Genomic DNA, 16,481 nt, shown 5'->3' with positions numbered 1-16,481 from the left:
AGTAATTTTATTTGGTGTAGTTGTATGTCATATTTTTGTAATTGTTTCAGTGTTAAACTGCTAGAATGCATGAAGAGCCGCCTAATAGGATACAATACACAACTCAAAGCTGATAAAATAGGCCAACACGTTCTTAATAAATGTTTTAATCGGAGATGCAAGTAACCTTTTCGGATTGAATTGTTTTTGCGCTTCTTTGGAATTGCCCTCATTTTGTCCTCTAGTTCATCAGGTTTTCAAAATAACCATTATAATAAAAATTATAATTAATATATGGCATACAATAATGGATTTAATTTTTAGGTTGTAGTAGGTTGTAGGTTTAGGTTTAGCAACAGCTGGATTTTTTTTCTGAAACGTCATAGCTATAAATAACGCATGGTAAAATCCGTACTGCGCAAGAAAAAATCTCTTAATGAGCTAGAAAAAAAAGTTTAATTTTTTTTAAAATTAGCGTCAAACATAGATTTAAACATCCTTAGACATTTTCCAGCTTTCTGTATGTCTGTGTGTGTGTATGTGTAAAATTCCATCATTCATGCTGCCAGCAGAATTTTTGAGGCAATAACGTAAGAGATGCCATCTTTTAAAGGCAAAACAGCAAGGACAATGTTTACAAAAGGGTGACCAAAAATACATTTTACATGCTAATTTCAGCCTTTTAAAAACCCTTTGAATACTAAACGAATTAAGTATACTTGAGTGCATGTTGGCAAGTGTTTTTGTAGAAACATTTAAGAGGAGGCTGTAAGCTTCATTGAGCGTGCTGCTTATCGCACATTTGGCTGAGCAAAATGTTTATTTCCTGCGTCATCAATTCGAAGCTTGGCTGCCGTGGAAACAACTCAAGGGCATCCTTTGTGGACTCTAATACATGCGCGAGCACACCCACACGCGCAGACACACAAAGATAGTGCCATTTTCTTGCCACAAAACAACTTTATTTACACCACAGCGAAAATGAAAAAAAAAATGTACAAAAAGGACGATTGGGCTCTCGTGCTGTTTAAAAAGTGTCAAATTATCTTTCAAAATCATAATTTTATTTATAACCGTAATAAGTGAAAAGGTATTGACTGGCTTTCATTAGTTGTGCTTTGATAGACAAATAATTGGTGTTGTCCTTTGTCTTAATTAAAGCAACGACATGTAACAATATAACTTCAAAAAATTGTGAGGATGCTACGCCAGCTTATGTAACATGGAGAATAGAATGACTGTTCAAAAACATTCATGGTTTATATTCATTTTGGTGGATCAGCCAGCACACATATACTGTTCTGTTAGCTTCAGCTTCACTGCTAATGCTATTGTTGTGTATTGCCTGTCCACAAAGACCATAATAACCAGACATTGATGTGACAATACTAGCTTGATTGATGAGCAGCCATAGCCAGCTAAACTCATTTCGAAAAAAAAAATAATACAGATCTGTATCAATTCAAGTCACATATGTCCCAACTGAACCCAAAAAGGAACAGCTTGAAAATCATCAGGATGCTATGCCGTAATGGAAAATTGCTTTGCTGTTGCCATGACAACCCCTGGATTGCCTACTGGTTTGTTTATAAGCATCAGTGCTAACGCTATTGTAGCAAATAGTGTGGTTGTGGGTTCTTGTAACAAATAACACTTTTGTGACAACATAAACAAGCTTTGTTAGCATTTAGCAATACTAGCTTACCATGGCCACCCAGAGACCAGCCAGGGCGCATTAGCATCAGTGCTCACATTGAAAATTGGTGTGACGTGCTTGCACATGAACACTATATGGACATTTTGTGTTTAGCATGTGTAGGTGTAAACCAAGCACTCGTGTCGACTTGTGTGAGAATTTTCACTTTTAACGTAGCATCTGGAGTTTCCAAGTATAGGATTACTGTTCACATAGCAAACCTCTGGTCTTTGTTGATGACAATTAACAGTTAGCATTTAGCAAGTGGATGAGCATCATTAGCTTTTTATCATGTCCAATCAAATAAGGGCTAGGGGGAGTCCCAGGACACAAAAAATAATTACCATTTGTTTCCTTACTGCTGATTTAAAATGGTTGGAAATGAAGTCATGCAAGTTAGTGATCGCGATGCAGACTTCCCAAAAATAGGCAGAAACTAAAGCGAAAATGCCACAAATGGTGCAAACAGGGTGCCGTTCCCGGGAGGCATTATTCTTTAAAATCCTTCACAGCACAACTCACAGTCCAGAGCTGAAGGCCGTTCCCGGGACACGAGGGAGGGAGGCAGAGGCCAGAGCGAGCGGACGCAGTCACAACAGTTTTTCGGGTTATGGCAAAGGCGGTGAAACACTGGAGCAGATTCCGGGTGCTCTTACTCCCCCTTGTGGCAGTAAATGTCCTTGAGAGCCTTTAGTTCTTCAATCAGCGTCTTGTTTTGGTTCTCCAACACGGCCACGCGGTTTTCCAGACACTTGACATATTCCTTCTTTTTCCGCCGGCATTCGCGCGCAGCCTCCCTGCCAAAATACAATAATTGAAACACACACGATCCTGGACCCCCTTAATTGGTCGGCAGTCAAAGTCTACCTGTTCTTCATAAGCCGGACTTCCCTCTTGCGGGTGACTTCCTCGGCGTGGTGCGACACCGGGCTGTGCGTGGCGCCCGGCGCTGCTGCCGCCAACACGATGCTGTGGGCCAGGCCCGAGGTGGGTGAGCGCAACTGGCAGGCGGGTATGTCTCCGGTGGCGGCTGTGGTGGGTGACATATGACACATTATCGCCTCCACAATCTGTTTTCAGCAATCTCTGCTGATTAGCTAAAGCTAGCTCAGAAGATTTGTAACTTCGACTGTGTTGGGATGTGATGTCTCCCATTCTCTAATCATTATGTTATTTTGTTATTCTGTGACAATCTCGTTTATTCTCGGTCAAATTAAGGTTCCACTTTGGTGCCATCTTGTGGAATCTTGCTGGTGTTGGAAATGTAGTTTTTTGTTGTTGTGTGTTTTAAAGTGCTAGTGTGTTTTGACTTTTAGTAGTAGTCGATTTTATTTATAAGCGCCTTTCAAGACACCCAAGGACACTTTACAATAACAAAAAACACAAAACAATACGGGTTGAGACCTATGAATGGTGCATTTGTTATAGTTTGTTGTTACAATGAAATATCCAATAACAAAAATTATTCTCGATGCCAAAAGATACATTTAATGACTTTTAGTGTAGTTTTAGCTAGCATATTTGTTTGCCTGTGTGTGATGTCACATCAGTTTGTGCTAGTATAAATTAATGCCAATATACCGTAGATGAGCCTCATGTGAAGGTTGTTTGTGCTGAATAATTTGACTACTGTTGTTTATCGCTGCCATCGGGTGCAACACTCGTGTGTCATAATCGTCACTCGAATAATTAAGTACCAAATGGCCATCTGGAACATATAACAAATAAATGGAGTATAACAACATTATATTGGCAGTAAAGAAAGTAGCTTGGTGGCTTTTATCGTTGTAAACTAAATCTAAGTTTATTTTTAGTTAATGGAAGCAAAGCCTTGTCCATTTGTGTTGATATTGTTCCTCTGCTTGTGTTAAAGTAAAATTTTAGTACATTAAAAACTCACAAGAAAGACATTTTGCTCATTCATCCCTAGATCTAAACCTCTAAAATGTCAACTTTGGAACGATGAGTCATCTTGACCCACAAGGCACACAGCGATAAAGAGGGACGTACTGACGTCACTGCGTGCGTCTCCCCCCGCCCCCTCCCCACTTCTGTTCCAGGAAGCAACGATGACGTCAAAGGAGCACATCTGTTCACCGCCCCGCCCCCCCAATCTGCCTGTCAACAACGTGTTGCTATTTACCAGATGGCTACACACATTTTTCGTCACTCAACAAAACACGACGAGCTAAGTTAGTTTCTGGGTCTGTGTACGCATACACCCTATTAACTTGGTGACAGTCGTTTCAAATGAATTTAGTCGAACCAAGATTGGCGCAACGATATCCTGCTGTTGCTAGGTCGATCCTTTGCGCATGCGCGAGTTGGAACCGGAAGACGACGAAAACGAGACGATCAAGACACACAAAAAACAACTAAGAGGAAGAAAACAAAACAAAAAGACCAAGTATAGTTAAAATAGATAAACTAGGGCTACTTAAAAAGTTTACCGTACCTGACTCAGTCTCATCCCCGGTGACTGCCATTGTTGTTCCCCAGTGAGCCAGAACCGAACAAAAAGAGGGTTAAAAAAAACCCAAAGTGCTAGACTACCGTCGTTACTTCGCTGGCCGGGTAAAATTGTATTGGCGCTGCGCTCTCGCTTCCTTGGCCGTTTTGCGCCGTCTCTGGCCGCTCGTCAACTTTGCAGCCGGATTACAATTACCGGCATTGGCGTCACGGTGACGTCACCGACGGCCGCTGAAGTCAGTGAAAGACGCGCTGGGGTGGAGCGCCTCCCCCCTCCAGAGTAAAAAAATGTCAAGGGGGAGGGGAATTATTTTTAGAGGCAGTGACGCAACTGGAGAGGAGCGACAAACAAGAGGCCGTTCTGATTGGCTGCTTCTGGAGCGGGAGGCGGGGCGAGCGGCCAAAGAAGATGGCTTGTGTCAAGTTGGGGAAGACGGCTGAGTTTTACCGAACTTTGAACTCTCAAAGGCCTTTATCTCTTTTGCTTTTTTCAGTTAATGTAGTGCAGTTCAGCCGAATCTCATTTCTTGCAAACCCGAATTTAAACCCTCACTCTGTCTTGAAAAGATAATCTAACAACCTTTACTTTAAAGCTTAATTTGAAATGTAAACAGAATCCTAACTTTGCGCGAACCAAAAATCAAAATTTGTCTTGAAACCCTATCTTGAAATTTTGACCCAAGCTTGAAACCCTACTTTGAAACGCTAACCCTCATTCTCAACCTTAGCCCCTGGTAAAACCAGTAATTTGAAGACCTAATTTTGGCTTGAAAGACTTATTTGAAAGGCTAACTTGAATCTTTGACCCAGAATTGCTAACACTGATCCAACCACGAACTGGAAACCTAAACCCTGGATATCAATTTGAAGCCCTAAATTTGGTTTGAAAGCCTTACTTGAAACTTTGATTCAGGCTTGAAAACCACAATTTGTTTGAAACTAACCCTGGCTTGAAATCCTAATTTGAAATCCAATTTCCTTGAAACCCTTATCTGAAACCCTTGAATCTTTAACTCAGGCTTGAATCCATACACCCTGAAACCCCTAATTGTAATTGTTAGCCCTGGGGAAAAACCCAGATTTTAAATCCCAATTTAAATTTGTGATGCAGTCTTGAAACCGTAACCCCTGACTTGAACCTAGAGCCTTGAACTTGACTTGAGACTAGAAATATTGACAAAATGAGACCAAAATCTTAAAAACGTAGCCACTGTTAAATCCTAAGCATTGTTCTAAAATCCTAAATCGGACACTCTGATTGGTTGCTTCTCAAGAGAGGGCGGGGCCAGTGGTCTGAAGAAGCTGTGCAAGTTCTCACAAACTTTCAACTCCTAAAAATATTTTCAAATCAGACATTGCACAGTGAATTTAGGTTTTTCAAAACTACAACAAAATTGCTGAGTTTACTTTTTGGATTTTCTCCTCAGCCTCAGACAAAAAAAAACGGGTTCAGGTCTCGTATGAAATCTTGAGAAGCAAACTCTGCAAAGTTGGTAAAGCTTCGCAGTCCAGTAAGGAGAGCCCTCACCTTTACATTGGGGAGACCAAGCAACCCATACACAAACGCGTGGCACCACTTAGGAGAGCAGTTTCTCGACTTGAAACATTAACTCTGGCTTGGAAACTTCACTTTCAAGCCAAACCACCTTTGACTGAAACCCGAAACCCGGCCTTGAAACCCTAACTGGAAACCATACCTTGTATTATCATCTGTCCTGCGTGGATGTAGAACTGGTGGGCGCCGCCCGAGGAGGCGGCGGCAGCGCTCTGTGAGATGGCGGCTGCAGAAATGAAACCTCGACATTATTAGCTTTCAGGATGATAATCAGGATTGTGTCTGTGTGAGAGTGTGTCAGCCGTGGATGTGAGCAAAAAAAAGTTGAAGTTGTGAGCATCAGGCTTTTTCAGTTGCATCTGTGTACGAAAAAAAAATCCTGTAGTGTGTGTGAAAGAATTTGACTAGTTGAATGAGAGCATTTCAGTTGTGTGCTCAAGAGAATGTTTTAGCAGTGTGTGTGTGTGAGAGCGTTTTAGCAGCGTCAGTGTGAATATTTCAACACTGAGCTTGAGTGTGTGTTAGGAATTCATGTAAATGAAAAAAATATATTAAGTAGCATGTGTGAGACGAGTGGTGTATGTAAGAGTATTTTAGTAGTGTGCGTTCTCTAGTGAAAACTTAGTATTGGCATGAGAACATGTTTCTAGTGTGTGAAAGTGTTTTATCTGGGTGTGCGAGCATTTGAACAGTAGCATGAGAGCTCATTGGGAGTGCCTGTGAGCATTTCAGTTGTGTTTGTGAACGTATTTTACCTGGTGTGAGAGAGCGTTTTAGTAGCGAGTGTGAGCAAGTACAACGAGTGTGCAACTGTTAAGCTTTTTTGGACATTGTGTGAGAGCAGGAAAAAAACATGCGCGGTGTGAGAGGAGCAAAATATACAGTAACGTATGACAGCGTCTTAGTAATATGTGTGAGAGGATTTCTATGGCGTATGTTGCGGGTGAGAGTTGTGCCGTTCCGCTCGGTATCTTACCGTATTGTCCCGATCTCAAGTGGCAGCTTGTCAATGAAGTCGAGTCGTCCCCCTCCTCTCTCAAATACTCATCCATGGAGGAGGTCGGTCGTCCCGTGGGCGGGTCTCCGTCAGACTCGTGGTCTTCCCGTTTGTCCAACACCTGAATGTGACGACATGGCAACAAGACTGGAATGACTATGCCTTGAACCCCTGATTTAAAATCCTAATCTCACACGAAACCCTAACCCCAAACACAACCTTTGTTTGACATCCGTATCTTCAAAGTTCAAAGTTCTTGCTTCTCTGAAAACTGACCGACGTGACAACCTAGCATGAAACCATAAGTCAGACGTGATACCCTATTTGGAAATCCTAACCTTATCTTGACACTTTACTCCGGAGCCCTAACCCTGGCTTGTTAGCCGACTTTGAAACCTTACCTCTCCCCTCAAAGCCTTGATACGCTAATTTTATACCCTAACCCATTTTTTGAAACCCCCAGTTAATGTACAATTTGAAACCCTAACTTGAAGCTTGAACTTTTTTTTGAAACCCTAAACTTTGTTTCACAACCTTGAATTTGAAACCCTAAACCCACCTTGAAACTATTTGTTCACAAAATTGTCAATCGATTGGGTTATCGTTCCTGTATCAATGAATGACTTCTATTTTTAATTTTGTTTTTTTGTCTGAAAAAAATATTATTTGTGATGAAAATAAAAGATGAAAAATTTTAGTTAACGAAATTAACACTGTTTGAAAACCCTAACCTTTGTTTTGCAACCTTAAGCCAGCCTTGAGCCCTTTTCTCTGGACACTTGTGCAGTGTTGCTGTGTGTTTTGTGGCGCATAAGCCTGGTTTGAATCCTTGACTTCAAACCTTAACATTGGTTTGAAACCCTAGCCTTGGCTTGAATCCCTGTCCCTTGCTTGAAACCCATCTTTGAAACCCTACCCCTTGTTTGAAACCCTAACAATGGTTTAAAACCCTTTGCCAGGCACGACACCCTTCTTTGAAACCCTAATTTGAAAGCCCAACCTTTGTTTGGCAATCTAACCGAGTCTTGAAACCCTTCTTTGAAATCCTAACATTGGTTTGAAATCCCTGGCTTGAAACCCTCACGTTTGTTTTCGATCTTAACCCAGACTTGAAGCCTTATCTCTGGAGACTTAAGAGTATGGTCAGCGTTGCTGTGTGGTTGGTGATGCCTGCCCAAGTGAAGAAGGCCCGTCCCACCCACAGAAAGCGTCCAGTACTCAGGACAAGACCACAAAATCGAGGTCGAAATTCACGCCATATTACGTCGATAAAGTCCAAAAAGTGGTAAGGCGTTTACTCGTGAAGGAGACATTCCGTCCAGTTGCTCCTCCTCGTCTGCCGTCGAGTCATTGGCGCTGTCGTCCATCGTTTCTCACCTCTGAACAGGGGGAAAAAAACCCTAAAACACAGTTTGGACAGGGTTTCAAACAAAATGAATAGATTCAATTTGTGATTGCTCTTTGGAGTCAAAAATGGAACCGTGTTGAGTTGCGATTGCAGCACAGTGTCCAAGTGGTTAGCACGCATGTCTAGCAATTATGATGGTCTGAGTTACAATGTGGGATTTTTCATTTTGTTGCTTGCTTCAAAGCCGTTGATATTGGGTAAGGATAGTGGAGCTTCCGTTTATGAATGTATTGCGAAATGTATTTTGAAAAATGGAATATAATAAGGGCATGTAATTTGTCTGTATTTGAAATGGCATTTTTGTGATCTCTCTGGTTTGGGAGTGCTTGATTCTATGTGGCCTCCCAGTAGCACTGATGAGAAATTGTGGCCCCCTCCCGGCACTGAAGCGGTCCACTTAGATGACCTCCGACACAGGCTGCAAGTCTATTGTTTGTCTCGATGTGCCCTGACATTGATAGGCAACTTGTAGATGGTTATTAAGTAATGAATAAAAAGTGAAGTGTGCGTGTGAAAAATGACCGAAAACTTTCGTACAGGAAGTGACAAATATCTAACACAAGCAAATGTTGGAAGTGATGAGTAAGAAACACTTTTAGTCACATGAAAGACAGAAAACTGGAGTTCCAATAGTCAATAAATGCATATTGTATTTAAAAGCCAAACCTTGACTTGTAATCATACCCCAGTCTTGAAACCTGAAATCAAAAGCCTCACCAAACCCATGTTTGCATTCTGAAGCAAATGTTAGGCGTTTGTCTTTTATTTTCAAGAGCCCACTTCCGTCCTGGCTGCATTGACGTCACAATTTTTAACTTGACATATACTTTGTGCTTCCTGCTGACTCACTCCGACGGTTTTTCCGCTGCACCTCGAGCGGACTTTTCACGTAAAAGTCGTGATTGGGTGATCGTTGGATTGGTCGACGGATTGAGTTGAGACTTACCCAAACTTTGACGCAGTGCTCGTCACTGGTGACGAGGTGTGACCACGCTCGCGTCGATCCACGTCAGCGACGACGGGGCGGATGACGACGACCCAGAGAAACGCTTTTCGGACAAAGAGTGCTTGTTGACCAGAAAGGAGCGAGAGTGGTCACCCCCTTTACTTCCGGGTTGGCTCTTCAAAGCCAAAAATTAGGACTTAGAAGTCAACAGATTCCGGCGATTACTTAACTTTGACGACACAACAAGCCTCTTTCATTCCCTTACCCTGTTTAGAAACCGTCACACTTGAAACTCTATTTTTAAACGCGCACCGTCTTAAAACCCTAACTTGTAACCTTAACTGTGGCTCCAATACCCATTTTCAAACCCTAACGTTGACTTGAAACCTTACTTTGAACCCTCAACCTGGTTTGACACACTCACACTGTCTTGAAAACTTACTTTTGAACTCTTAATTGGGAACCCTGGCTTGAAACCCTTACTCGTAAAACACATTACAATATTGTACATCATTATTTGTATAGTGCTTTCACAACAGCTGCAGCTGTAATAAAGTCCTTTACAGAACAGTAAACATAAAATGCAACACATAAGACGGGGACAGTCATGCAATCATAAACATATTCCAGCATATGCCTTTTGCTGTTTGAAGCAGTTCTCGATGAAAGAGGAGAGACTCAAGTGTCCTTTCACCAGTGGATCAGAAACATCATGCACAAAATGTGCACACGTCTATTACAAGCAAAGAGTTTGAAAGTAAACAAGAAGCTGGAGCGTCCATTGACTAAATTGGGAAACCTAACCTTAGCTTCAAACCTTAATTTGAAACCCAAAATTGGTTTGAAACCCTACTTTCAAACTCTTCCTCTGTCATGAACCCCTAATTTGGCACATATCCCATGGTTTGAAACCCTGGTACAAGCCCTAAATTGGAACCATAACAAAAATTAACCTTGGCTTGAAACAGACTTTAAAACTCTTCACGTGGTTTGATGCCATACTCTGATGTTTAAAGCCCTCGAAACCCTAACTCTGGCCTGAAACCATACTTTAAACCCCTAACCCTAGTTAGGGGAGGATTTTAAGATAATTAATCACGCTTATGTAATTTTACATAGATATTTTACATTCACTGAGAATGAGCCAGAAATGCCATTTTAGTTGTTGCGCCATAATACACGTTACTGTAGCAACACGCCCTCACAACCAGAGGAGGTTGTTGCTACCACTGGTGATCTCTAGAGGGAGCTACTAACTCGTTTATTGGAGGGAAGCATACTTGACGCCTTTAATGTGCACATTTCACAACAATCCGAAAACGATTTACATCCATCCATTTTCTCTTCTCCTTATCCTTGCGAGGGTCGCGGGCGTGCCGGAGTCTATCCCAGCTGTCTTTGGACAGGAAACGGGGTAGACCCAGATCTGGTTGCCAGCCAATAGCAGGACACACAATAGACAACCATTCACGCTTAAAATCACACTCAGACGACTTTAGTGGATTTGTTTGAATAGAAAGGCCTTAAGTGAAATGTAATTATTTTCCTGTGCAAAGGGACAGAAAATATATATTCATTTTTCTCTGCTTCTTTTCATTGGAATTTGAGTAAAATTAATGTAAACGAAATTTAAACATTCTTTGTATGGTTGAGTTGGCTTCGAAATCACGGAACGTTCAGACTCAGGCTTGTGATGTTCTTTATTGTTTGAATTTAAAAGCTGTAAGCGTTTACATAACTCGCGACGTCCACATCCTCACTTCTCAATATTCCTTTGTTGTGCGTGTTTTTGAATGTTTTCGGGCGCCATATCGTCAAATATTGGGGTTCAAATGTCACAGTATAGTTTGGACACTCGTCACTGGCTTCCATGGATGGATGGAAATGTTCTACATTTCTAATTCCGAGGGCAAATTTGTGACAGCAAGCGCTCCGGTCATCTTACATTGTGACACATGACATACATGATGACCGCATTTGGGTGTTTATCTCGGACATATGTATTATGTACAGTATTTTGTTACAGTGTAGCACTATTGTGTTTTGTGCTGCTTTTTAAGTATAAAAGGTGGAATAAAACTAAAGATTTGATTGATTGATATCGAACATGCAACATTGATCAAAGTGGTGAACTTCGAAATGACGTTAAACAGTAAAAAATAACACGTCTGATTTTAGGCATTATTCTTCTACATTATATTCCCTGTGTACATTTTAAAATTTTGTCTTGATAACATCATCTAAATTATTTGTTCGCCAATCTAGCACCTTTTAGATCTGTACCTGTATTAGGAAAAAAGAAATTTTCCGAGTTTACATGAATGCATCACGGAGCGGCCTGGCGGGCACGCGCTGGGATGCGTCGCGAGCGAGCGCGGGAAGGAAAAAAGGAGAATAGAGAGAGCGACCTCCACTAAACAGGTGGTCCGAAGGAAAGAAAGAAAGTCAGAAAGACAGACAGCAAGCAAGCATGTCGTGCAGCCGGGGGGGACGCGAAAAGACGCTTTAACGGAAGCACCACCGAACGAACCGAGGAAATATCCACCTCCAACCCCACCGTGGTCGCCCTCCACCTCATGCCGCTTGTGGACTTCTTGCGATTCCTCTCGCCGGGCTTGGGAGCATCGAGCGAGCGCGGACGGAGACCATGAAAGTGACTGTGTGCTTCGGACGGACGCGCGTTGTTGTGCCGTGCGGGGATGGAAACATTCACGTATACGCGCTCGTCCAACAGGCCGTTATGAGGTATAAAAAGGCCATCGCCAAGGTAAGCCAAGTCGTCGTCGCCGTCGTTGTTGTCTTCTTACTGTTGTTTTTAGCCTGTTAGCACGCCCGGCTAGCTAGCCTACTTGTTGCTGCGAGCTTTCGGGACGCGGAGGGAGGACGTGCGCGTGCGCACGCAATATGGCGCAAACTTGGAGCGATCCGATTGTTTCTGCCAAGTTTGCACTGCGCTTGCCCTTTGCTATTTCTCTGTGCAAAAGTTAGCAATCACAAAATCCCATAAAAAAGTGAGGTAGTGTGCAACTTTGTTGTTGGCATATTGGCATCGGAAAGACCATGCACGCGCATTTTGGCTAGTTCGGTCCATGGGACTTTTGGGGGATCAAATGAGGGCTGGAGTCGGCAAGCTGAAATACTCAGATTTGGACGGTCGCCCACAGTGGAAAAAGAAAAACACCGGGAGACACAAAACTCTTGACATCTTACACGAGGATAACACTGCATGACATATTTTGACCTAATATAAGAAACTACAGTATGCAGCATTTATGAAATCACTGAAGTTCTACAGTGAACACGAAATGTAATTTCTGCATGAGAAAAAACACATTTTGAACTCTTAAAAAAGGTGCATGGATGAAAGTTTGCTAAATGACAACAGTCAGTGCCTGTTTGCGTCTTTGTATTTGTGAAATTGAACCCAAATCTGAATTATAAACCTGCAGTAAACCAAAAATGCTGTTTGCCCCGCCCCCATCATTTTATTTTAATGCAGTCAGCTGTCCACATGAATGCAAAAGGGTGATCTCATTTTATATACTAAAATGATTTGTAAAATAATACCCACTTCAAATGTTTGTTTTCATTGATTATTGTGATTTTTTTTTTTGCTCCTGAACATCAGCGCGCAGCGTTGGCATATCAGGGCAGTCAAACATCACCTTCATCTTCATACGTTATTGTTGGGCTGTCACCAGTGAATATTTTTAGAATGGATTATTCCATCTATTACTGAGGTAATTGTCCCCTGTACATTCCCCCGTTGACAATGTTGTCTTTTTTAAGTCAACACTTTGCTCACTTCAAAATAAAGATTTTCATTCGATCTGTCCTGTAAGCCTGTCACGGCCATTAATGGCAGCAGCATCATCAACACAGTTAACGATTTTATAATCTTGTGTTGTTCCATTGACTGTTTGGGGTCTAGCTTGATTGATTTGGAATGTTTTGGATGGAGTTGGGAGTGTTGAGCTGCAAGAGGGAATGTTGGGCTCACTTTCGAAGACTGCGTGGGTCTTCCAAGAGATGCTAGCCAATTAGCATCAAAAGAAGTAGGTCGAGCATTTTACATTTCGAGGTAGCTGGTATAGTTCTAAGAACGTTTCGATCCGCTTGGAAACTTTGGGCTCACTTGGTAGGAGTGGTAGAAGCTTCCAGAGGTGCTAGCTGTTTAACATGTTAGCATCAGCACGACTCTTCACTTAATGGACGTGTTTCAATCAACCAATAGTGATTTGAAAGAGTTGGAGTAGCTTTCAAGAGATGTTAGCAAATTAGACTGTTAGCATCAGCAGGACCATGCGCACTTGCTTATTAAAATGTTTTGGACCCAGATGGGAATGTTGGGCTCACGACAGAAGTGTCTTAAGAAGCTTCCTGAAGTTGCTGGCGGGTTTGCGTGTGACCAGTGTCAACAACAACAAACATTTGGAACATTCTGCTGCTGATCCTCGTGATTGTAATAAAAACAAATTGTGCAATGTGAAGTCATCTACCAATGCTGACTCACTAGCTCCAAATTACAATGTTGGGTTTGATTGTTGACTTCATGAATAATTTATACAGCCTTCATCAGAACGATTCAAGTTGTCAAACTATGTCATAAAGGAAAATGTCTCAAGACTATAATCTGGGACTGGAAGTTGTTATGAACTGATGACTGATGAGCTCATAAAAACTATTGTATCCTCAGGACAGTGACTTGTAATCCCAATACCTGATAAAACATTTCATTATTGACTTCATATCATAAAAATAAGAATTTGACATGTTTTATGTTTTTTTTTTCTTCTGAAAATTACCGACAGCCATAAAACAACGCATTTAGGTCAGTTCAAGCCTGGGTTAGCGCGTCAAGGTACGTAGGCTTTCAAGCCTGAAACAGGTTACAATATATACTATATTACCTCGCTGTCTAAGGTGCATTTTAAACGCGTATTACATGTTTTTCAACATCAAATGACACTTTAGAGGACGCAATCATTCATTAAGAGGGTGTGCGCTTGTCATTAAATCCCACTTGTGTGGCAGAAAAGTGAGGGTTTTTTTCGCTCCGGGCGGGCCATGCCTTCTTGAATGCTCGCACAGACGCTGTGTCTGCCAAGGGGTACAGCTGGTTCACAGGGGGTGGGTGCGGGCCCTCTACTGCTATTTAGGTTTACTGTTGTTTGTTCGCTAAACGCCCAGTCAACAGTTTTAATTGCCGCAACACACCTCTTTCATGAGTTTTTAAGCCACATTTGTTAGCCCTTTAATCACAAAATGCCAACTAAAGAAACCGATGGTTGGCGAGTTAACAGGGCGAATCCGTGCTAACGGCAAAGCTAACAGCAAGTTGACGGGGTTGTTGAAAACAATGAGAAAAGTTACTACGCTTTGCAAAACGGAACTTGGATGAATTTAATGTTGATTAATCAGTTTAATATTTTTAAATCTGTTTAAAGGTTGAATGAGTAAAGCTAGCATGGCAAACTAATCCACTGGAAGTGATGCAGGAGATACGCGACTATGGAAATCTGGATAGTTGCCGCCATCCGGTGGTGGGGGTCTGAACCGCACTTGTCTTAAATTTTTGCTTGTATCTCAAGACAATACTTTGGCCAAGCACTTTCTCACAGGAAAGTCTTATATGCAAATACAGCACTGTATACAAATTGTGCATCCGATTTGACATGTGGCAACCAGGCCTCTTGTTGTCAAATATTTTTTCCTGCCATTGATGCTTGTTTGTCAACATGTGCCCTGTGATGGGCAGGCAACCAAAAATCCCCAAAGTCATCTGGGATAGACTCCAGCTTACCCGACTGTGACCTTGATGAGAATAAGTGTTCTCGAACACGGACGGATGAATAAATCAACTTGTCGTCAAATCGGCTTTAATTGGAAAGTGTCATCAAATTCCACGGAACGTGTTCAGACACTTTTCTCCATCGGTCGCATCTTATCAGATCAACCTGTGTTGATGCGGGTTTTGTTAAATTTTCTTCCCTTTTGATCCGCAGGAAGCTCTTACTTTTGCATTTTACCCGGAGGGCACAATTGTTTATTTTGAACCATATCAAAACACAGACCATGACACATTATCTATCTGCATCGTGCCGATGGATAAAAAGAGACAACAACATTTCGAGTCCTCCTTCTAGACCCACAAAACATTGTGTTCCGTGACAATATAAACACAGATCCACCGATAAAAAGAAAGAGCAGGCACTTTAGTCTTTCACCAAGTTTGTTTCTCATTTTTTTCAGTTCTTTAGTAATAACCTGTCAAACATAAGTGAAAGTTTGTGAAAGAAACATAGATTTTCTTCTGTGACACCTGAAACTGCAAGACAACCAAAACAAGACAGGGAAAAGGCTTTGACGGTCCATACAGTAATGTGTTTTTAACACACACATACATTTTGTTGCAGTGTGATGTGCCTTAACTTGTCTGTGTTGGGATTTTGCTCCCTCATATCAACATGAAAAGCCGAGATTCACCGCCTATTACAGTTCACCTCACCTGTCAAAGTTGCTCGTTAAAATGGTGAACAATCGGTTAAAAAAAAGTTTTCAGTGCTTGTTTGGCAGCAGGAGTAATAAATCAAATCCCAGAAGGAAACACACCCAAGCGCAAACTTTGTTTTGTTTAATGTGATTATCATTTGCTTATTTGTAAGCCGAGGGGGTAAAAAAAAAAAAAATCAACGCTTTTATTTCCAGGCCAGATTGCCACGCCTTCCCTCATTTTTATTATCATTTTTAAAACAACTTTAGATTCCCTTCAAAAGTCTCTGTCTCAATAAATAATGAAGAGAACACGCGTAAAGTTTCTGAATGTCGCAACGTGAGTCCGGCGTGTTTTCTGTCGCCGTGATGTTTATACGTGGAGGCTTGTACTGTCACTTCCCCTGTCATTACAGAGGAATGCTTCCCAAGGGGGGGGGGGGGGGGGGGAAGGAAAATCAGCGTGCTAGCTTTGACATGGAGAGAAGTCCTCTCATACCTGAGCAATGAGCTGGATGAGGCGGAGGTTGGGAGAAAGTGTGGCGATTCCAGTTGGTGTCAGATAGATCTCTCTAGTGGAAAAGTGCTCCCAAGGCTCACCGCGTCGTCGTGGCTTTTCGACTGTTGTTCAGAAGAGCTGAAGCCTGCAGCAGATCATGTGTCGCAGTAGTTAATTTAGCTTTTACCGCACAGACGTCTACGGTGTGGTAAACTTGAAATTTCTTGCTAGACCATGAAAAATGGGGACGTAGCTATTGATTACTGTATCATTTTTGGGGGGGGGGGTGTTTAGAACACAGGTGATGGAGGGGACAAGGCCCAAAAAGTTTATGTTTGCATCCACTAAAAAGTTGTAGTTTCTACACTGACAGCTGTAGGGAGAATGCTTCAAACAGCCCCCCCCCCCCCATGCTTAACTGCAGCACCAATGGATGGAAC

The 16,481-nt window shown here is 42.0% G+C and overlaps 2 protein-coding genes across 6 annotated transcripts in view; one reads left to right on the top strand and one right to left on the bottom strand.

Annotated features, from left to right (window-relative positions):
• Positions 1-919: 919 nt before the first annotated feature.
• Positions 920-9,683, bottom strand: LOC147194599 (cAMP-responsive element modulator-like). The gene is made up of 6 exons (XM_086129696.1): positions 9,051-9,683; positions 7,995-8,096; positions 6,676-6,817; positions 5,842-5,925; positions 2,543-2,705; positions 920-2,472 (listed from the first exon to the last, which is right to left on the bottom strand). Exons 2-6 carry the CDS (start codon positions 8,061-8,063, stop codon positions 2,328-2,330), a joined length of 603 nt encoding a protein of 200 aa, XP_085985822.1. The 5' UTR covers positions 8,064-8,096; positions 9,051-9,683; the 3' UTR covers positions 920-2,327.
• A 1,703-nt stretch (positions 9,684-11,386) lies between these two features.
• Positions 11,387-16,481, top strand: part of pard3ab (par-3 family cell polarity regulator alpha, b) — a 103,298-nt gene continuing 98,203 nt past the window's right edge. For 3 of the 5 annotated variants that reach the window (XM_086129686.1, XM_086129687.1, XM_086129685.1), the window contains exon 1: positions 11,387-11,817. In XM_086129686.1, coding sequence (XP_085985812.1) covers positions 11,698-11,817 — 120 coding nt within the window. In that variant the 5' untranslated portion in view covers positions 11,387-11,697. The remainder of the gene's footprint in view (positions 11,818-16,481) is intronic. The other 2 variants (XR_015102889.1, XM_086129688.1) reach the window with 1 other exon arrangement.

This window comes from Hippocampus guttulatus, chromosome 14 (assembly GCF_054856545.1).
Source record: "Hippocampus guttulatus isolate MCC_2025c chromosome 14, RoL_Hgut_1.0, whole genome shotgun sequence".
NCBI lineage: Eukaryota > Metazoa > Chordata > Actinopteri > Syngnathiformes > Syngnathidae > Hippocampus > Hippocampus guttulatus.
This window is presented reverse-complemented; position numbering and strand designations above follow the sequence as displayed.

Bases quoted from the DNA above. Each gene is read 5' to 3' on its own strand.
- LOC147194599 (XM_086129696.1), bottom strand. From the start codon at position 8,063: ATGGACGACAGCGCCAATGACTCGACGGCAGACGAGGAGGAGCAACTG. The intron at 6,818-7,994 runs GTAAACGCCTTA...CGTCACATTCAG, and splicing joins ACGGAATGTCTCCTTCACGA to GTGTTGGACAAACGGGAAGA. The intron at 5,926-6,675 runs GTAAGATACCGA...TCATTTCTGCAG, and splicing joins CTTGAGATCGGGACAATACG to CCGCCATCTCACAGAGCGCT.